The sequence below is a fragment of the Rousettus aegyptiacus genome, unplaced genomic scaffold (assembly GCF_014176215.1).
Source record: "Rousettus aegyptiacus isolate mRouAeg1 unplaced genomic scaffold, mRouAeg1.p scaffold_m13_p_3, whole genome shotgun sequence".
NCBI lineage: Eukaryota > Metazoa > Chordata > Mammalia > Chiroptera > Pteropodidae > Rousettus > Rousettus aegyptiacus.
In genome coordinates this window covers 148,863,848-148,887,012 of record NW_023416306.1, presented here as the reverse complement: position 1 = coordinate 148,887,012, position 23,165 = coordinate 148,863,848, and the positions used below count along the sequence as shown (strand labels likewise).

General features: G+C 37.6%; 1 protein-coding gene across 4 annotated transcripts in view; it reads left to right on the top strand.

Annotated features, from left to right (window-relative positions):
* The window catches only part of DCAF5 (DDB1 and CUL4 associated factor 5), an 87,310-nt gene that overhangs the window by 49,354 nt on the left and 14,791 nt on the right, over positions 1-23,165 (top strand). For 3 of the 4 annotated variants that reach the window (XM_036239081.1, XM_016131261.2, XM_016131263.2), the window contains exon 7: positions 12,497-12,563. In XM_036239081.1, coding sequence (XP_036094974.1) covers positions 12,497-12,563 — 67 coding nt within the window. Of the gene's footprint in view, positions 1-319; positions 3,529-12,496; positions 12,564-23,165 lie in introns of those variants that run through there. The other variant, XM_016131264.2, reaches the window with a different exon arrangement.

Genomic DNA, 23,165 nt, shown 5'->3' with positions numbered 1-23,165 from the left:
ACACCATAAACCAAGGCTGACCGCAGTATGGTTCTGAGGAACCTAGCTCTGCCAAGTTTCTGAACAAATTTTAAGATTCTAAGAGTATGTCATTTTAAAAGAAAGGAGGAAGTCCGTGAAAAATTAGCCTGCCAAAAGAAGAGACTTTATTTTTTTGATATCAATAAAATAGAATAATGAATGGAATACCCTAAGTACCATCCAAGAGACATATATCCTGAATGACCCCTTGGGGTGGCATCTTTTTCTTGGATGAAATGGGCTGAGCAGCTTTGTTTGAGAGGAAGCCAGATGCTGATTCTTTTTCTTTTATTGCCAGCATCACAACTGGGACGGAGAACCCAAGCTGTGTTTCCAGCCTTTTCACAGTCTCCCTAGGAATCAGGATACTGATATTGACTTAGCACTGGCAGTTTGAAAACATACTTGCATTCTTGACTATCTGTCTTGGCCAAAGAAGTTCTGAAACGGGTGTCAGTGGACCAGTTGGACTGGTCTAAATAATCATGCTAAATAAAGACAAATATAAAGAAAGAATGATCAAAGAAACAAATAGATTTTTTTTTCTTTTCCAACACAACAAATCTTATTGCTGTTTCACATATAGATTAGAAAAAGAGAAACCTTATTCTCTTTCTAATGCTTAGTGTTCCTTTTGGGTCCATCAACTATGTCAAATTGCATGCTGTTATTTAGAGTTATTTGTTGGCCAGGGGCATAAAAGAAATGGTTCTTTGGGAACCTGTGAAGTCCCTGCTTCTTGAAGGCACTAGCTAGGACTTTTCTTCCTAGACTAAGGCTGCTAGAAGTTCCTCAGTATTATAGTTTGAAGTAGTAGCATAGTGCTTATTGAATTGAATTGAATGTGAAAGAATCTGAAAAAGATATTTTAAGTTGTCCAGGCTAGGGATTTCCCCTCTTGTAAATAGAGAAAATATATCCAAATTCAGAATTATATTCTTGTTGGAATCTTAGGGCCTGCTTAGCTGCGATCCACACTTGAAACCACTAGGTGCCCTCAGTTATATAAGCATTGTCTCCTTGGAGAGGCCACAATGCCTGAATGACTTTGTTTTTACAGGCAGTTTGTTTCTCGGGTGGGAAGAAAACAGTTTCTAGAGATGATCGGACTCATGATAGAACAGATAAAATTGTCTGCTCAGCAGAATGGTTGATTTAGTTTCATTTAGCTGTGGAAATAACAACTGCGCCTCACCTTCTCTCTCTTCCTGGCTTCCTTATTTTCTTTATTCTTTGCTTTTACTCATTATTCCTCTTCCATCAACTTTTTATGTATGTATGAAATCTTTATTTCATTTAACAATAAAGAGTAGGCACTAGATATAATGGTTTATTAGGCTTTTTACCAGAAACACAGGTACTCAGGGAAAGGTGAAAGAGGTGAAGAATGGATGTTGTTTTCTTTTAATTCCTATATTAGCAGCCAGAACCTGTCTGCATGGAGTCCTTAAAAGACTCAGAATAAAGGCCTCTAGCCATTGTGTAGAGCACCTAGACTGTGATTTCTTAACCTTACTTTGGCATTATCAACATTTCGGTCAGATAATTCTTTGTGTGTGGGACTGCCCTGTGCATCAGAGGATAGTAGCATCCCTGGCCTCTCCCCACTAGATACCATGAATATCTCCCCCAGCCATCTTCAGACAACCAAAAACGTCTCCAGACATTGCCAAATGTCCCCAGGATAGGGGGAGATTGCCCCTGGTTGAGAACCTCTGACTTAGATTGTAATTACCCATATTCCCCAGATACACTGGAACAGGTAGTACCATAGGTAGAGCCATACAGGGTATTTTGTGATAGTCCTGGTATGTACGTTGACAAGACTTAGTAGTTTTTGCCTTTCAGGTTATATATAATGATAAAAACATTGACTAGCTTTTGATTGTTTCCGTTCAGATTTGACTTATTTATTACTTGTGACTTTTGTTCTGCGGGAAGAGTTTATGAGTATGGGTACTATATCCTCTCTGACACACTAGACTGCTTTTTGGTTGGGGTAAGTGGTTTTCCATGGATGAAGGAGGATGAGAAGTCATTGAATCTAACTTTGGATTGGTTTTAGAGTTAACGTCTTTAAAATCTGTTTGTATTCCCCATAGAGATTATTAAAAATATATAACCTAAGGAATAGGAAGTACAGAGATTTATGTTTGCCTATGTTGTTCACTCTTTGGGGACTAAGAAATGTAGCTGGTTCAACATTGTCTTGTCTCCAATGCCTGGCACAGTGAGAGCCTCATATTTGTTGAAGTGAGTCTTGAGTCCTTTGGTGAATGTGTGGGTTTTAGCTGTTGAGGCCTACAGCTTCTTTAACAGTAAATCAAGGTTGATAAGTACTATTTTTCCTGTTCAAATTCTAGGGTTTTAGGAGGACAAATTAAATAATGGATTTTCAGTGAAACTAATCTTCTGAGTTATACTTTTTAAGTGTGGCATAGGAGGCCAAACTTCATGTCTTATTCTTGGAACATGTCTCTCAAAGGTGATTTATAGACTCTGACTTACCACACTCATGGCTAAAGCAGCAGCTGCCGCAGTTCCAGTATAATCTGCAGGACTGACATGCATAGTCTTTGACTAGTCCAGACAGGATCCTTTTTACTGCCTTCAAATTCCAAAACTTACCCTTTCCATATACTGGTCTTTATATTTGATCTTGTTCTTATATACTTTGAGAACACCCACAGCCCGAGGCTCTGTGCTCTGGAATTCTTCATTTAGTCATAGGCTGGGTAACCATCCCAGAGAGAAATTTGAGAATTTCCATAATAGGAATGAACATGGTCAGGAACAGCACTAAGTGACCTATCTATCTGAGACAGTCTTCTCGCTTTCAGTTACAGTGAGATTAGTCAGTCTACACAAATGGATGCAAATTTTGTGCCAGAGGGCTTGTACTTCCTTTTAGACATCCTAGGCTCACTAGGTGATTTATTAGCCTCAAAATGAAATTAACATTTCAAGAAATTGGACTCGGGGAATAAAGTGTGAAATAGGCTGAGCCTACTTTGTGTCTCCCCTATCTATGCTCATTGTGTCATTGTATATAAATGCTAATTATAGACCTATTAGAGATCATTTTGTATAAACCTTTTACAGATGGGAAAAGTAAGACTCAGAGAGTTTAGGTACACGAGTCAAGACATTTACAAGTTTATAGCTGAGCTAGGACTAGAACCCAGATATTTGGTCTCTCAGTAGAGATCCCTTTTCACTATATAAACAATTATAACAATGCCACAGTAGCAAGGCAAGCAGCAAAAATAAAGTGAATTGGGCTAGAAGTTAATAGGGAGTGGTGGGGACTGGGGCCAACTGAAGAGCCCACCCCATCTAAATCTAAATGAACCCCATCTGAAGCTTTGACTCAGCTTCAGACCATTGTTGCCACAAGGGCCTCTAGTTTTTTTCCAAAGGAAGCCAGAAATAAAGAATTATATGTGAAGTTTCCTGATTTTTAAGTATTGTAACAAATTCATATTTTACTGTATAGATAAAACAAATCTGTGCACCATACCTATTCTGCTCTAGAACCACCAGTTTGAAACCTCTGTGCTTCAGCAGGATGTTTTTCTCTCATGTTTGGTTTTGTGATCTGTCACAAATTCATAGGTGAGTGGAGACAAGTTCCTTTTTCCTGTCTTCTACTAAACCCTTCCTAACTGCATGTCTTTCACCTGCTCTGTCTTTTAAAATAAGAAAGCAGATATTTACTGAGCATCTACTTGTGCCAGGTGCTGTGGTAGACACATTCATGTGACTGCCAGACAGTACCCTCTTTGAGATTTGTATTCAAAGCCCGATATACAATCTGTCTTCCCCACTTTTGACTATAAATACATGGTTCATTTATTTCTAGCATAATATTTTAATTATTCAAGTTTAATAACTTTTATCATCTGACAAGGTGACATAAATGACATCAGATTTGCTGGGCATCAATAGAAACAATTAGCACCCCCACCACCAAAAAACAAAAAAAACAAGGCTTGAACTTATTTTTTTTACTTTCTTTTTAGCCAGCCCACCTCCCAGTCTTACTGTATAGTAAGGAATCTTGCAGTAAAACAGCATTCCTTCTGCTGGAGGCTGCCTGAAGCCAAGGGTTCTCCTCCTTGCTTTCTTGTCATACTTGGATTTTTTTGTTTGCTTTCATTTTCTCTCTGAAGCCTGACTGGGTACATTCTGTCTCTCAAACTTCACAGTCCCCTCTGTATTAGTCAGTGAGCCGATCTCTTGACAGCATTAAAAAAGAAGGCCAATTTTCCACCTGCTAGTTTTTCTGGCACACACTTGTAAGACAGCACTCAGCTTTTGTTCCCTTTCACAATTCCTTAAATGGCTCTTGTCCTAGATTATGAGAGCCCAGCAGAGCACCTCAGGCTGCTGGGAAGTCAGTCTTTCAGGCTAACAGGTATGTATTGCCTAGAAATGGACAGTGTGGTTATTTTAAAATCTTCTCTTGCTTTAGCCTGACCTAATGTTTGTCCACCTTGCTGAAAGTGGAATAAGGAAGAAAGGAAAAAGTATAATAAAGTTTTCTTGGAAGGGTTGAGTTCTGGAGTGTCTGAGCACTGGTATAATTTCACACAGGTCATTTTTTTAAACTTGATAGATGGCAAGGTCTTCCAAATCTTAATAATTAAGCTATTGTATCTCATTCCCTAGAGAAAAGAGCTCACTTGTATCCTGTGAATCCAACAGGATGGCCTTGGAATATGTGGCCTGGCCTCAGACATTACATCACCACTCAACCTTTTTGTGTTGACATTATATGGGTACAGCAGAGGTACAGGAATTCACTAGTAAGTGTGTTCCAGGCCAGCGAAGCACCTTATAAAGTTATAACTACTTTCTTATATAACTCTACACAGTCCTGAGTAATCTCACTTGGGTCCTGGCAACCCATATGTTCTTCATCTGAAGTAAAGGCACACTGAATGGGAATTCAGCTCTTGGGTTCCATCCTATGACTTTCTTTATGACTTTAGGCTAATTTCTTCTTCTCCTTGCCTTTTTTTTATAGCATGTATTTTTAGCCCTTTAGCTTCTAAACCATTTTCTTTTATATTAATCCTGAGACCTTTGGGTTTGTTTCATTGGAGAGGTTTTATCCTCATGTGAAACTGAGGCCTAGAGTGGTTTGAAATGGCAGATCTAATCAGTAGGAGAAACAGGATTAGACATAGTCTCTTGCCTGTGATTGTACCTCTTCCTCATAGACATGCTGCCACCTGTGTTATACAGATGAAGCAGTGACAGCATCTTCCTGATGAGGAAGAGCTGAATATAGAATGTTGTGGCAGAGGAATTCCTTGTATGTATTATTTAGGTGAATGTTTTAGGAAACGTTATTTTACAAAGAGAAAGTAGCATGAAAATAACTTGTTGATTAAGTCAACTATATTTTGAATCCCGAACTTTGAAAGTCTAAAAGCTATGAATATTCATTTCAGAAAAAAATGTACATATGCCCATAGCTTTGCATATAATATTAAGGAGTTTATGAAATACCTAAGACCTAGGAGTTTTTCAGGTATTAGCCATCCTGAATTAAGATTTTACCCATGGATTATGTCATCTTTTAGTCCATTTGCTGTATAGTTTTAAAGTTTAGACAGCCTAAAACGCTTTGGAGTGTATGCAGGCCTGCTTGATATGGTCTGATTTATAATTGTTCAGCCGAAAAGGAACACTAGGGACCTGAGTTCTTAGGAACAAATGGAATTGATGTGATCTGGTAATACAACATGACAGTTCTCCTTTAATCTGTAGTTCTGGCAAGGAGCCTGGGTGCTACTAAAAAATCCCTGGTAGATCTTAATGAAGGAAACAGAGTATAACCTTTCCTGCTCTACCTGCCCCATCTTCCCTAGAGATTTTACTTTTAGTAGCTTTTCCCCTTTTGGGGGTATCTTCAAAAATAAGTAATATTCCTTCCTCTGAATGCTTGAGACCTTTGATTGAATGAAGAGTGTAAATATTCATACACAGACTTAAATGAGGGATGCCATCTCCCCGCTTCCCAGTCTACACATACAGAAGCTGAGGCCCACAGAGGAGAGATTGATTACTGACGTCCTTTTGGTTGACAACCCCTCATCTTGCCCACGTTTCCAAAAGAGTTTTTGCCAAATAAAGATTCATCTTTAAGTGATGCAGGCTACTTTGTTACAAGCAGCTGTTGGAGATTCAAAGCATTTTAAAAATATTTCTTCCCTACTGATTATTTGACTGTTATTGGCTGTCTTTATGGAATGTTTCTTTATTAATAGAATTTTTCCTACTCAGAACCCATAAAGGTTAGTTATTTTAATAAACCAAGGAATTCCAGGAGCCTAATGGAGCTGAAACAGCAAATGGTCCAAAGAAGCAAGAATCATATACTTTCACATACAAAAAGTAGTGTTAATCTTTTGGGTATGCATATTGTATGACTTTATTGGGAGCTGGCGGAATTCTATTTTCTTCTACCACAAATAAAATAAACCTATGGTTTTGGCTATTTCTAAAGAAAAATTTCCCAGACTGTGTTGGATGGTACCTGTGGCAGGCACTGAGTATAAATGATATGATTAAAGGTATATTATATACCAGTTTCTGGAAATAATCTTCTAGAGAACACATCATGAAATCGTCTGATCACATATCTTCCTTCTTCTGAGCTTTGGTGATTTAAATGTTAAATTACAGTCTCTCTGCTGTTATTGATCCAGGCTAGAGAGCCATCTGGCTTTTCTATACTAGTCAGTACAGTTAATTAGACAGGCATGCCATTTCCTGGAGAATAATTAATCAATTACAATTGAAGGACCCTTGGAGAGGACTATGTAAGTTGATAAGTACTCATTGATGTTTCCTTCTCCATCAACAGATGTTGGAGAATATCGAACGCTATGCGCGTGCGCGCGCGCGCGCACGCGCACACACACACACACACACACACACACACACTGAAGGGTCTGTTAAAACATTCTGGGTTATTCTGGGAGTACATCAGGTAAATGGCCTGTCCCTCCTACCTTGTAGAACTTTTTCCTCTTTTTAAGGTAGACTTTGAGTGGGGGTGGGTAGCATTTTTTGCTTATATCCATATTTCTAAACCCAGTGAGGTCTTAGAATATAATTGGTAGGGCGTCATCTGTGTTCCAAATCTGTCCCTTTCTTGGTTTAACTATTAAGGTTTAAATAAAGGTATTAGGGAGGGAGAAGTAGTTGCTTTGCTTGAAGATGGCTAATAATTTTTTTTCCAGTAAGATTCTATTCAGTGAACAGTTTTGGTATGGAAGGCTATGTTTAGATCCTTCTTTGAACCTTTTAAGTTATTAAAAATTTCTTGTGACTTGGGTGACTCTACAAAAGTGGTCTGTATATTTAATCATGAGCTTCTCTAGGTATTCAGCTGGCAATGGTCTTAAGAGCATGTGTAATTCAAGAATGCTAAGAATTGACGATAGGGGCTGGAGTTCTTGGAGGGAGTACTGGGCATTACAGCAGTCTCCCAGAGAGCAGGGAGTATTTATTACTTGAGGTGGCTGTTTTCTGTATTGGTTAGTGGATTGACAGAAGACGTGTGGGCAAATGAAACAGCGACGGAGTATAAATATGGTAATTTCTTTTTATGTTGGTGATAGTAGTAGTCATGGTGGTGGTTCCTTCTTGAAATCTATTGAGCAGTTGTTGCTCTGTCCTTATGCTTGAAAGCTAATATCTCCATATTGACAGTGGATTAGATTGAGAGATTAGATAAAATGTACTGGCTTCAGGTTAACTTTACTTAAAATGACTGGGCTGCATCGAGATTAGTGAACAGATTGGCTCTTGGACAGAAAGAATGAACAGTGAGATGAGTCAGAGTGCAGCCAACCTTTAACCTTTGGGGCTGGCTGGGAAAGGTTATGAATGATGTGGATCCACACAACTTAGGCTCATTTTTGCATTGATATCACCCATCTTACACCCAAAGCCAAATTAAAATTAGGTATGTCTTCTACTCTCTGATCTGAAGGAGGCTGTGGGTCTTCTACCTCACTCCCACCCCCTGCAACCTAGAGCATTTTGGGAAATGGGGCTTCTGTTGCCTAGATAATGGACTACCTAAAACATTCTTTCTTCTCTTTTTGGAGGTCTGATCTAGTTGTCTCATTTAGGATAAAAGGTAAAAGACTCATGTGAAGTGAGTTTTAATTTGTCATTTACCCCTTACTATTTAGAATGAGATCAAAGAAAAGACCTAAGAGAAGATAATGAATTCTTCATATTCATGTCCCTCACTAGGTCATAAACTTAATATCTTCTAATTTAGTTTTTGCTTTTATAAAACTGAACAGTAATCTTTACATTTTTTCATGGTGGTGTTTTAAATGTGAATGTTGGTTGTGAAGTCCAGCATCACAAAAGGAAATACAAATGTTAAACTTAGGAATTTTTGGCAACCATTTTTTTCTATTGTGTTTCTAAAGCCTATCTATTTATAAAGCAGCTATCTGCTGCCGAACTTTTCTGTTATCTAGGCCCGAAGCCCTTTATTCCAGGTCAGCTTCAGATTCACTACCAGATTGCCTGGGTAGGAATATACAGATACTGTTTTAAGTCAGATATCAAGGAAAAGGAGGAGAAAAACCTACACCTCCAATGTCACCACTTGAAGTTCAATTTTATGGTTAATTCAAATAATTATATTTCATAAATTTGGATATAATTATGTACTTTGGGTTTCCTTTGGTAGTGATTGGTGTTGGCACTGTTTCGTCTTTGTTTTTCTTGCTCCCCACAGCAAATATTTAAATATTGGTGAGATGGCTAATCAAGACTCAGAATGTTCTTTTTGTCTTCTTAAGCACTAACCACTAGTAGGGCCACAGTCAGAGGCTCCAACTCAAGTCTGGGAGGAGATGAACTCTTCCAATACAACTTTAGAAGAGAGGAATCTTTCTAACAGCTTTGAGGATGTTTTAAATGTATATCTGCACTCATCCCACTTAAAATAATCTGAACTTCAACAAAGCTTTAAAAAGAAAGAAGGAAGAAAGGGAGGAAGAGAACAGAAGAGCTCTTTTGGCTACCTTATATTTTAATATAGCCCAAAACTCTGTCTCCTCTCCTGGAATACTCAGCTCCAGATAACTTGCTCCCTCATTTCCTTCAGTGCTCTGCTCAAAATGCCATTTTATCAGAGAGACCTTCTGTGACCACCCCATATAAAACGGAAACTAACAACCCCAGTGTTCCTTATATACTCTATGTGATGTTTAATTTTTCTCTTTACCACTTGCCACCACTAGACATATTACATATACATATTCTTTAAATTTATTTTTTCTCTACTCACTCTCCATTCACATTATATGAGTATATAATTATTTTCCTCTTCTGACATTGGAGGTGTAGGTTTCTCTCCTCCTTTTCCTTGATATCTGACTTAAAACAGTAAGCTTCATGAGGGTAGAGACAGGGTGTTTTTTTGATCAATTCTGTATTTCATTTCCTGGAACAGTGTCCAACATATAGTCAATAATTGATAAATATATGTTTAATGAATAAAGGGATGGACTCATTTTTATTTCAGTCTCCCACAGTCAGCAGTATCTGAGGCAGCCAACTTTGAATGCTGGAAGGGGTCCAGCAGACAACCATGAAATGTCATAAATGAATTCCTCAGGGCAGTTTTGTGATTGTAGTATATGTGCAAACACTTAAATGGTCTGACTAAGCAGGTGGTGTGGGTCAAGAAATCATCCTGACCTGTTGTTCCCTTAGGTGGTTCCAAAGGGAAGAGAGGGTCAGAAGTTGCCCTTATTCCTTGTACACATTTTTTATGTATTTTAGGAGCTGTTGTATTAAATCCAGAAGCCTCCACTCTGTGGGAGTTTTCTTCCTTCTAAGGCAGTCTTCTCAGTCAGCGGTCTATTTGCAAATCCCCTTTTACCTCTTCATGGCATTCCCTGGCGAATAGCTAAACAAATAGGAAAGCGCTTCACAATGAAATAGTAGAACCTCTGATAAGCCCAGCCTTGGTTCATTCTTTTCTAATATTCATTTTTGTTCAGTTTGGGGAACGTATGGGGGGGAATAGAGTAGCAGGAATTCTATATGAAATTTTATAGCCTCTTTTAAATAGGTAGAGCATGAAATGATGAGATGTTGAATAATAAATTATTAATGGACAGTTCTTTGTGTTCTGTTTTCCCGTCTTAATTTGGGTCAGGTTTCAGGTGCAAGTAGTTTATTTTGATATACAGGAAATAGTAGAGGAGTGCAGGAGTGAGATAGGGAAGGGAAGAATGATTTCTTGTACCAACTACAACTGAGCAGTTGAGTTGGATTCTGTGGGGAAAGGGTATAGAACACACACTTCAGAGTTATTCCCCCAGGGAAAAAGGCAGCTGGGATATTGATAAACCACCTCCCTTCTTCAGTCATTGGGTGAGCCTGTTCCCAAGGAATGTTCATTCCCTAAAGCCTGCAGCCTACTGGGTTTTGGAGAAGCCCTTGGGCAAAGAGACCTGGATCCTGGCAGTTAGAGATCCAGTGGAATATCCAGAGCTGTAAGGCCTGAGGGATATGAGCAAGTATCAAGCAGTGAGCTATGCCTTGCTTCCTGTTTCTGTTAAAACGGTTATTCTACAGAGCTCCATCGTTATCTGTGCTCTTCCTTTCACATTTTTCACCACATCTTTACTCAGGACTGGCTCAGTGCTCAAATCTATCTTGCCTTGCCTCTTTTATGAATCACCAGGCATCTTATTTCTAATGGCACTTGGTGATTTCTGCTTCATGGCATGGTAGTTGTGTACCTACACATGTTTTCTATTTTCCTTGGGAACCCAGGTAGTGCCTTATATATCTTTGTAAGCACCAGTGTGCCTGGCACATAAGTGTTTTGTTAGTTAGAATGAATCTTTCCCCCCTAAATAGTAGGTGGTTTTGCCAAACTGGCTGTGAGAGGAAAGCCCTTGGGCTTCTGAATTCCAGCTTTCTAACTTCAACCAGGATAGTATCATAAACTGCAGGAAGTTACTGGATGGACCCTAAAGTCAGGACAATGAGGATTTATATTTTCTTTTTAAGGACAAATTTTTAAGTATACAGTTTGGTATTAAGTACATTCATGTAACACCATGGATGGGCCTAGAGGATATTGTGCTGAGTGGAGTAAGTCAGACAGAGAAAGACAAATGCCATATGATTTCACTTACCTTTAGAATCTAAAGAATAAAATAAACAAAACAGAAGCAAATTCATAGATATATAAGAACATTTTGATGGTTGCCAGATGGGTAGGAGGTTTGGGGGATGGAGAAAAAGGAGGAGAGATTAAGAAGTACAAATTGGTAGTTACAAAATAGTCATGGGGTGTAAACTATGGAATAGAGAATATAGTCAATAATATTGTAATAACTATGTATGGTGTCAGAAGGGTACTAGATTTATCAGGGTGATCACTTACTAAGTTATATAAATATCTAATCACTATGCTGTACACCTGAAACTAATATAATATTGTATGCTAATTATAATTGAAAAATTTAAAAAAATAACACCGAAAAAAATTAAGTACATTTACATCGTTGTATAACCATCACCACCATCCATCTCCAGAAGTTTTCATCTTGCAAAACTGAAAGTTTGTACCCATTAAACACAAACTTTCCTCCCTGTCCTATCCCCAGCCCTTGGCAACCACCATTCTATTTTCCGCCTCTATAAATGTGACTACTCTAGGAACTTCATAAGTAGAATCATACAGTATTTGTCTTTTTGTAATTGGCTTATTTCACTTAGCATAATGTTCAAGATTCATCTGTTGTAGCATACGGCAGAATTTCCTTCCTTGTTAAGGCTAAATAATATTCCATTGTATGTGTAGACCACATTTCATTTATGTATTCATCTGTTGATAGACACTTGAGTTGTTTCCACCTTTTGGCTATGTGAATAATGCTATTATGAAGATAGGTATAAAACTATTTCTTAGAGATCCTGCATTCAGTTCTTTCAGATATATATATCCAGAAGTGGAATTAATGGATCATATGGTAATTTTATTTTTAATTCTTTGAGGAACTAATTTCTATTTTTTAGATAGTAACCATCCTAATGAGTGTGAGAGGGTGTCCCATTGTTGTATAACCATCATCATATTCATGTCCAGAACTTTCATCTTCCCAAACTGAAAGTCAGTACCCATTAAACAGTAGCTTCCCATTTCTCCTTCCCCCAAGTCCTTGTGTATTACAGTTCTTCTTTCTGTTTCTGAATTTGTCCATTCTAGGCACCTCATATAAGTTGGATCATACAATCTTTGGCTTTTTTTGTATTTGACTTATTTTCAAGAGGGTGTTGGCTATGTGGTACCTTATGAATACATCTCCATTTGTTTTGTTTATTTTTAAAAAGTCTTTCTCTGTATAGATGGGTATATTGATATAGGTGTATTATCAATATATAAATAGTTTTTTTGTCCCAACAGTATATCCTTTCGGGCTCTGATGACTTCAACCTGTACATGTGGAGAATCCCTGCGGACCCGGAAGCAGGTGAGCATACCCCTAGTGTGAACCTGCCGCTGGTGTAGGCTCTGTTAACCTTTGTCACGCTGTGCCTTGAAAGGGCAGTTTCATAGCAGTAAAGGAAGATATTTCTCTTTTAACATAAGAACTTTATCAGAAAAAATGACCAGAAGAAATTTTTAAATAAAAATTAAAAGCCAGATTTAACTATAACCTTCATACATAGCCATATCTGACACAACAATGCTCATTGTTTTCCTCCTAAGAACTTTTTTTAGATTTCATAGACCTCCTTTATGTCCATTTTTCTCTTTCCTATTTCACATCGGGAATATTTTTATTTTGCTTTTACATACTTTTCCTTTATTATCCATCTGCATGTTCCTGCTTATTACTCTACAGAAGGTTGTTAGGGCCTCTTCTTTTCCTTTAGGTTCCCTGGTGATGTTAACTAAAGCGAACCTTTCTTTGTTGATGGACAAGTGCACTCCCTGGGGTTTGGCTGACCCTAGGCATCAAAAAATTAGGAAGAAATATTTCCGCATTTGGTTTAGAGGTATTCTGAAAAAAAGCCTGCAGCGTTCCATAAATTTGGATCTAGGCCAGCTAAGCTTTCAAACAGCGTGGATCAGTCTTCATTCTTGATAATAGTGTCCTTAACATGCTCAGTTACATGTTGCAGTGGTTACTTCCTACTGGGAGAAGAATGTCTGGTTTTTGTTCTCAGGACAGCTCAATATAGCCATCAGCTCTGGGTGAGAGATACATGGCATCAAACTAGAAGATGGCTATTAGAACTATGCCGAGTGTCTTGCACAAAACGTGTCTGGTTATCAGAGTTTAGGGAAGTTGTTGGCTTACATATTGCAGAATTAACAATATTATTACCAAACATCTACCTTTCAAAACTTGTTGAGGCCCACCTTTGGTGTAACTATCCTATTGCTGTGATCTGGTTACTAAACATGTTGCAAAAGGCCTTTTTCTCCTTCTGGAATTTGAAAAGCATGAGTGGAGCAGCTTACCTTTGAAGTACAACTAGATGGTCCAGCCGCGTCTATCTGAACAAAAAGTGATGTTCTCGCACTAGAGATAGTTTCGTATTAAGTCTCTTGCCCCATAAATTCTAGATTGATTAGCATAGAAATAATCTTTGGGCCTAATTTTATCTTTACCTGAGCTCGAAAAGCTTTTAATTATTAAGTCAATATGACTTTAAAATACAAAGTGGATAATTGTGCTTCTCGCAGGGCTGCTCTCTGGAATCTTTTTAATGTTTGTATAAACAACGAAAGGGGAAAAAATTAGCAATGGTATTATTGATTTTTCCCTTCTCCCTATTGATTTCTATACTGACTTTGAGTATGGGCCACTGTCAGGCTGTACTTTTTACAAGTAGTGATTATGTAACCTCTGGGTTGGCAGGGTCATGATAGCTGATTTAGGATTCCAGCATTAAGACTGGGAAATGGGTACCTGGACTTTCCAAGGGTTGTTTGTATAGGCACAGGTGGTTTAAAGGAAGCCATTTCTAGATTCTCAAATTCCCAGTATTCTTTCATAAAGTCAACGTTTCTAAAAAGATAGCCATTGTCCTTTCCCACCTCCCTTTTCTCTCTGTCCTTCTCCTGCTTTAACAGGAGAAAACCAAAAATACTCCACAAGTTTCTGACCATTTAAACCTTAGCATGGTACATTTGCCTTGGGATGGGAAAACCTCAAGATGCCAAAAAGTCTATAGCGTTCTTTAACTACTGGGCTATAAACCCTTATTTTCTCTCTTATCTTCTTATGAACTTATAATAATTGCTTCCATTTATATATAATGTTTTTATAAAACATTAAAAGTGTATTTGTTTTGATCAGTTGTGTTCCAGTAATAATAGTAATGGTAATTCTAATCCAAGACAAAAATTTTAACACTTAGAGCCTTATGGTTGCAATAAATAAAGAAAAATTTAAATTTATAATTATATTTTTATTTGTGAAACTATAACATGAATTTTCATAAAAATATTAGGTTGAAATTTTAGGGGGTAAAGTAGAAATATTTCAAGAAGGAAAAAGGAATGATGTAAAATTTTTATTTAAAAAAATATTAGACTTCAGATTCTACGTAGGGTGTTGTAGGTAGCTCCCACTGCAATAACTACAAAATCAAATTACAAAAAGCATATTTTTTAAGACGTCAGAGAGCTATGGCAGCAAAGTGTGTTAGAAGAAATAAAGTTCTAAAGCGGAAAGAGCCTTTCCTAGCTGAGCACAGGGTGCTGGCCATTTCCTTTCCCAGGGGCATCTATGCACAGACTGCAGATTGGGCTGCCACAGACAGACTCTCCTGAGGCCAAAAGAAATAAGTTTTTAGTGGCCATATGGGTTGATATGACAGATTGGAATCTAGAGGTGCCACAAACACATGGCCAGCCTTTCCTACAGGACATTTGCTAAGTGCTGGAATTGACTGGGAGCTAGGGGCCTAAGCTGGAAAGGCAGAATAAAACTCTCATAGTAATACAGTGCTTAGGAGACAAAGTCCCATTAGTGGGAGGGGCCTGCCCCACAGAGCATTTGCCATGTTTTGAACCTGCATGGGAAATGAGGATAAAAAGCTAAGCTTAAAACCTCCAAAGGACAGAACATTCTGAGCACAGGGGAACAGTGACTTGGCAGACTCTTTATTGAAAGCCCAAGAGGGCTGAACTTGAAGATGGGTCTGGACCAAAAAGGCCACGTAAAATATTCTGTTGTTTCTTAGGACACAAATTCCAATTAGAGGTAGAGAACTGCCATAAGCTCCCTACAGGTCTTGCCTTTGAGACATTTGAAACCAGAAGACTTACTCCAACTAAAGAAGTAACCCAGCCCTGATTTACTTCCTCCTGATTGGATTGAAGCTGATCAAGGGTTTACCTAATTTTCTCAAGAATGGCATGGGTTACATGCTGTATGGAGGAAATCAGCCTTAGTCTCTTGTATTAGTGTGCTACAGCTGCCATAACAAAATTCCATAGACTGGGTGACTTAAACAACAGAAATGTATTTTCTCACAGTTCTAGAGGCCGAAAGTCCAAGATCAAGGTGCTGTCAAGTTTGATTTCTCTTGAGGCCTCTCTTTAGCTTGCAGATGACCTCTTCTCACTGCATTCTCACATGGCCTTTTCTCTGTGCACACACATCCCTGCTGTCCCTTCTTCTTAAGAGGTCACCAGTCCTATTGGATTAGAATTGTACCCTTATGACTTCATTTCACCCTAATTGCCTCCTTAGAGGCCTTTTCTCCAGATAGTCACATTGGGGGTTATGGCTTCCATATATGAATCGGAGGGAGGCACAATTTAGCCCATGATAGTTTTATGGTTCTTTTGTACTCAATGTCCAGCATGCAATAAAAAATTATGAGGCATGAAAATATAGCCAGTAATCTAAAACTAAGAGTTTATTGGATAGGTTTAACCTACAGAGGACAGGCTTGGCGAATAGAAGACAGGTCAATAAAAGATATCCAAATTGAAGGACAAGGAGAAAAGAAAATGGAAAGAGCAGAACAGAGTATAAGAGACGAGTGGAACACAGATGATCTAATATATATGAACTTGCAGTCGCAGAAGGATAAGAGAGAAAATGAGGCAGAAGCAATATATGAAGAGAGAATAGCTGAAAGAATTTTCTAAAACAAATGAAATATACCAATTCTCAGATAAGAAACTCAGTAACCACAACTAGGATAAATACACATACTAGGCACATTGTAAATCAAACTATTAAAAACAAAAGATAATGAGAAGCCCAAAAGCAGCCTGAGGAAATGGATGAATTACCTATAAATAAGCAACAATAAGATTGATGGCCAAATTATACTATGGTGTAATAGGATGATATGTTTAAAGTGCTTAAAAAATTAAAACCAGCCAACTTAGAAATCTATACCTAGGGAAAATATCCTTCAAAAATGTAGGTAAAATAAAGAATTTTTAAAAAAGAAATTACATAATTTTATTATAATTACCTAGCTGCCTTCAGTGAATTAATACATCTAAATATTGAGCATGCACAGTGGCTAACATCACAAAAGAGAAAGGCAGTTAGACATTATGTGCCTCTTGATTTAAACACACACACACACACACACACACACACACACACACACACACACACACACACACAATACTACCTATAGTCTTGCAAAATAAAACCACCCTGAATCTGATCAGACCTCAGGATCAGCTTTCAATTTGCAGGAAGTACAGAGGTCAGAGGAGCATATTGTACTGTATCGTAAAGATACAATCCACAAAATCCAAACTGTCAGAAACCATCAGACCCATGTTCTTCAACAGATAACATTCTGATGAAAAAAGGAAAGACCGACAGGAAGAGACCTGTTGTTTAAGAAACCTAAAAGACATTAAAACAAACAACAACAACAAAAAGAAACAGGCAAAACTAAAGTATTTAGAAATGCACACTTGGATAAAAAAATATTTTAAAATGCAGAGAAGTGATTAATACAGAAGTCAGGATAATAGTTACTTTAGGAATATAGACGGGGTTGTAATTGGAATGATGCACATAGTGGCCTCTGAATGACCAGAAATTCCATTTCATGATCTGCATGTTGGTTATAAAGGTGTGTACTTTATAAAACTTCATTATGATGTACTTTTTATGCTGGTTTCCATATCTTTTTTAAATTCTTCAATGGGAGAGAAAAAAAATTAGTAAATAACCATGGGTCAAAGATAAATCACAATAGCAATAAAATTTTCTTAATTGAATAGAAATGACAGAGAGGCATTCAAGTACTGCAGGGTATTTGGCCCAGATCAGGGGTCTACAAAATTTTCCGTTCACGTACCCATCCTAGAGTCATTTTTTTGAGCTATAACTGACATATAAAAAGTATATATTAAAGTACATTTTTACTGAGGAATAACTTAAACCTCTGCTAAGACGCCCCGTGGGTGCTTATTGTCCCAGTGATTAGAGAATTCTTCCAAAAGTCTTCCTCTGCACCCGGGTAGTGTTTTGAGTGGTGGCTTACTGAGAAGGGCCTTTTTTAATCATTTTTCTTCCTCATAGCCTTTTACTCACTTGAAGGAAATTCTCATGTCTGCTTCTAGTTCTTCTCCAAGACAGCATCCCCAAGTTTATTTAGCAGTACCTTAAAGAAATGGTGTCCGTTTCCTGGATATACAGGTTTTTCTCCTCTGGATTTGTCCTACCGATGTTTTAAGGATTAACTAAATAAGTTCAACAGATATAGTCAGTCTGACTAGGCCAGAGAAAATCTTTGGCTTCTTGATATTAAGTGTTCTACATGGAGTTACAGAAAGTATACTCAGGATCATACAAACTGTTTTTGGAGACCACAGAACCCATGATCTACTCATACTTAGAGTTGGCTAGAAGTCTCATGGTTTCCACATGAGCTGTGGGTTGGTCCTGAATACCCTATCCTTTACTTGGTGCTGGGGTTTCTTTGTACACAAGGGCAGGACCTTATGATTATCTCTTGTTGGATTCACTAACTGGTAGTTGAGAGGTTTGTTTTCTCTGTATTGCTTTTCAACATTATACCATCAGTCTATCACAGTAAGTCTGTCCCTTTAATCATAATTTTGTTCCTCATATAACTAAAGTACCTTTATGGATTATTTTTAGCGAACCTTAGCTTGTTTGGGGATTCAGCCTTCCTGCTACTATTCTGACATCCCACAGACATTTTTTTCTTTTTTCTTGTTTATATTTTTTTCCTTTTTTCCATAATTTCTTCCTTGTTCTTTTTTCATTTCTTTTGAGAGAGAGAGAGAGAGAGAGAGATAGTTTTTTTTTATGGTGACATTGGCTAATGAAATCCAGTAAGTTTCAGGTGTACAATTTAACAGTAAGGCATATATATATATGCCTTACTGTTAAATTATATATATATATATATATATATATGTACACACACACACACACAATGGGCGGTGAACACACAATGTTATATATATATGTATATATGTATATGTGTGTGTGTGTGTGTGTGTGTATAAAACATTGTGTGTTCACTGCCCATAGTTAGATTTTTTTCTGTCAACCACATATTTGACCCCATTTATACCATCTTCCTCCCTCACCCCCATCCTCTGGTAACCACTAGTCTATTGTCCATGTTCATGAGTCTCTGTTTGTCCTGTCTGTTTGTTGCTTCTAGATTTATATCCCACATATAAGTGATATCATGTGATTTTCAACTTTTTCTGTCTGGTTTATTTCGCTTAACATGATTATCTCAAGGTCCATCCATGTTGTCGCAAACGGTAGTATTTCATCTCTTCTTATGGTTGAGTAATATTCCGTTGTATATATGTACTACAGCTTCTTTATCAAATCATCTGTTGTTGGAAGCAGCTTTGGTTGCTTCCATGTCCTGACCACCTTGAATAATGTTGCTGTGAACATCGGTGTGCAGATATCTTTTTGGATATGAGTTTTCAAGTCTTTGTAGTAAATACCCCAGAAAAGGATTGCTGGATCATATGGTAGATCAGTTCTTAGTTTTTTGAGGAACCTCCATACTGTTTTCCACAGTGGCTGTACCAATATGCAGTCCCACTAGCAGTGTATGAGGGTTCCTTTTTCTCCTTATCTTCTCTAACATTTGTTATTACTTGTCCTGTTAATAACAGCTATTCTAACAGGTGTACGATAGTATCTCATTGTGGTTTTGATTTGCATTTCCCTAAAAGCTAGTGATGTGTTGAGCATCTTTTCATATGTTTGTTGGTCATTTGTATGTCTTCTTGGGAGAAGTGTCTATTCAGGTCTTCTGCCCATTTTTTGATTGGATCGTTTGTTTACTTCCGTTGTTATTGATTGTATGAGTTCTTTGTTATATTTTGGCTATTAGGCCCTTATTGGAGGCATTGCTTGCAAATATATTTGCCATCTTTTGATATTCTTTATAATTAACTTCTTATTATCAAAGTAATACAGGTACATAAATTTTAAATCAAATAATATTACAAAGATTTTTTTTTAATTCAATAGTTTCTTTATTTTCCTATAATATATGCATAGTATTTTTGAACTTTCTCTGTTGGCTTTCTACTATTTTGGACATTCTCTGTTGGCTTTCTGCTATTGAAATCACCCAGTTTCCCAGAAGAGAAATCTTTGATCTCCTACCAGGGGGGCATTTGCCTGATAATTGGACTATGGTTCTAAGAGCCAAATAGGGCAATAGATCTGTACCTCTTATATCTACACACATATTTTTGTTTAAGTTCACCCCTAGTTTTGCCTGATGTCTCAATTCAAAATTTCTTTCTGTCATCAATCCCCAGGCTTCTGCTTGTTTTGCAGAAGGTCTAGTCTCCTGGGCTCGTGTGATGGTGAAATTGCTCTTTATACAGGCTTTCAACTAATCCTATTTACAGCCCTACCTACCCTTCACCCTGGCTTCAGGGATATTTAGCACCTCTCATTTTTACATGTAATCTATTTTTAAATGTTGGCAATTAATTCATAATTCAAATAATATTTGGGAAGGTTCAGCAAGCCAAGTCTTACATAAGAGAATTAGATGAGGTTCTTGGGTTCTAGCTTAGATGACAAAAAGTCTTTGAGGAAATTTCTAATCTAATATACTGCCTCTAACTTAAATGTGGAATGAGGCTGAACTCCCTCTCTTTATGCATGCCAGTTGAACATAAGATACTAAGGCGGGTTTCTATTGGGAAACTGGCTTGCTGTTATATGCCTTAATGGCATAATCAGATGAAAAGCAATCAACATATATTGAATGCCTGCTGTGTGCTTCACAGATCATGCCAAATGCTGAGAGAACTAGATGAAAAGAAGCCCTGAATGTGAGCCAAAAGCAAGGGCATTTTTTTTCTTGACTCTTCTGTTCAGAAAAACTGACAATCACTGGAGAAACATTTTGTTTTTTGCTCCATAAACTCCAGAGAGATGAAATTTATTTATTATATAAACAGCAGTGACTTAATGGATTGGATAAGTAATTCACATTGGGCTTCCTAGTGGGCCGAGAAAGTAATTTTGAGATGGAAGATCTAAAACCCATTGTAAAACTTGCTACCTGGCAAGATTGGGCTTGATTTTTTCAGTTGGTGTCAAATAACTCATTTCTAAAAACCTCTTTAAAAATTAGAGGAAGGAATAGAACTGGGAATTTTGCTGTGGCAAAGAAAAAGCCCATCAGAATATGTTTTACACCTCTGAAGTACGTAGGAAGAGCATCTGTTTTTATGTGATAATTCTGAAAATAAACAGACCGGCAGTTATGTATAGAGTCAGTGTGGTATATTGGAAGGAGCATTAGGCATAAAATCATACCTGGTTTTGAGTCTAGTGATGCCACTAACTAGCCAGTTGAGTGATTCATTCTAGGCAGGTTATGTAACAGCAATTGACTGAGCCTCAGTTTCTTCTGTAAAATTGCCTCTTGCCCCCACCACCTCAAATCATAAGATGATTTAAAAGTCATAGGAACTTTTTGAAAATTATGTGCTTTCAAATGTAAGACATTGTTGTCACTATATATAATAATATCAGTGTCCATGGATCCATAGTTTCCAGCACATTTGCTCCAAAGTAACTTAGGTACAGAAGTAATGGACTTGGCAATGTGTGGTAGGGATGGGTGTCTGGAAAACATTCATACTACCTTTTCCTTCCCATTCCCCTAATTCTTGTTGAAAAGGGCCTTAGGGTTTTCACAGATAGAGTTGCTTTCCCTGAGATATGCCTCTACACTAAGACCTTACGACTTATGGAAAGAAGAACAATGTAATAGAGTTGTTAGGCCTGGGTTTAAATTCCTCATCCATTCATCTTCCTAGTTAGAGGCTTTGGAAGGATTGTTTTATCTTACCAAACTTCTGTTTCTTCATCTGTAAAGTAAGAATATTAACAATACAAACAATAACAACAATAGTTATATCTACCCTCTTAAGGATATCGTGAGAGGTACTCAGTAGCCACTCTGATTGTTATTCCTCATTAAAGTTTTCTCCCTTTTAACTTTCCTCTGAAAAACTCTTTAGAGACCAAGACATTGTCCTCCTCTGGTGCCCTCCTGAATGAATGGTTGGTAAAGTTGTTTTTACATTCAGGTTACTCTTAGTACCTTAAGAGGGGGGAAGTTATATGACAAATTTTCTCCTGCATGGTAGAGGGGAACATGCAGTTTCTTTTGCCAAGTCATTGCAACCTCTCCCACTGCCTGTAGGCAGAGTTAGCAGGCTAGAAACAGCTGTACATGTATTTTCATGGCCCTACATGTGTGTACATGCTCTTTGTCCCCTCCATTTTCTAGACGTGCATTCACTCTCAGTGAGTTAGGTATGGGCACCTGCTTTTTCCTCCCATGTGATTGAAAAAACAACTGTTTTTAATTAATCACAAGTAGTTGGTTGCAAACACATGTGAAGTACAGATGATGAAAGAACTTAGCATAATTGACTATTTTCTACAATTAAGCATTGCCGTCTGTGGAACTCTTTGAGCTTTACTGATGGCCAGTGCCTTCTCCATCTGACTTTTCTTAATTCTTAAGTGGTTCATGATCCCCAGGAGGCAGCCCCTGTTCTGTCTTGTCAGTGCCCTGATTGTATTTCTCTTTATGATTTGAAATTCAGAGACCTTGGGAATACTCACTGAGGACTTTTGGAATTGCTAAGAGGTTGCTTAGACAACTCTTAGATATAGTGAGGGAAAAAAGTAGTCCCTTGTCTCTTGTAGCAGTGACTCCTTAATTCTTCCAGTGGAGTCAGGAATGAAATGGATTAATTCCCAGAACGAGTACTTTATTTTGGTAGATATTAGCTTTAGTCTTCTCCTTGAAGCCTTTTTCCAGAGAAAATGATGAGATTTACTTCAATTTGTTTATTTATTGAGTATCCTTACTGGGCCATTGAAAGATAAATACTTTCTTACCCTCAAAGAACTTTCAGTCTAAGAGGGATGAAAAAAGGATGTGTGTGTGTGTGTGTGTGTGTGTGTGTACTCTTAAGTTTAAAAGTGGGCTCAAAGGCCCATAAAAGGGATAATTAAGGAAGGCTGGAAGAGATTTTGGATATCAGTAAAGTTTTCATGGAATTAGTATTAGAATTGTGAAGGTAGGTGGGATTTTAGATACTTTATTTCTCTGCTCTGAATTGTAGTAAAAATACTAAAGAAAAAAATTGATAGCAGGAAGATGGAGAAAGAGAAACACTTGGATAATCCACATATATTGGATGATGGAGCCCACTAATGGAGACTGGGTTTTTTTTTTTTTTTTCTGAATGCGTCTAATCCACAGTCTAATATACACATGTCTTTTCATTCATTTATCAAATATTTATTAAAAACCTACTATTTGCTAGGCAGTGTTCTAGTGGATTGGGCACAGCAGGGCAACAAAAGAGCCCTACAAACATGGAACTTAATTCTAGAGAGGAAACACAATGAACAGTAGACACCATGAATTATATAATAAGTTTAAAAGATTAGAAGTACTATGGAAAAAGAAAAGGTAGAGCAGAATAAGGGGGATAGGAAGTGGTATGGGGGTCAGGGAAATGCAGTATTAGGTAGGGTTTCAGTATAGGCCTCAATGAGGAGGTCATCTTTGAACAA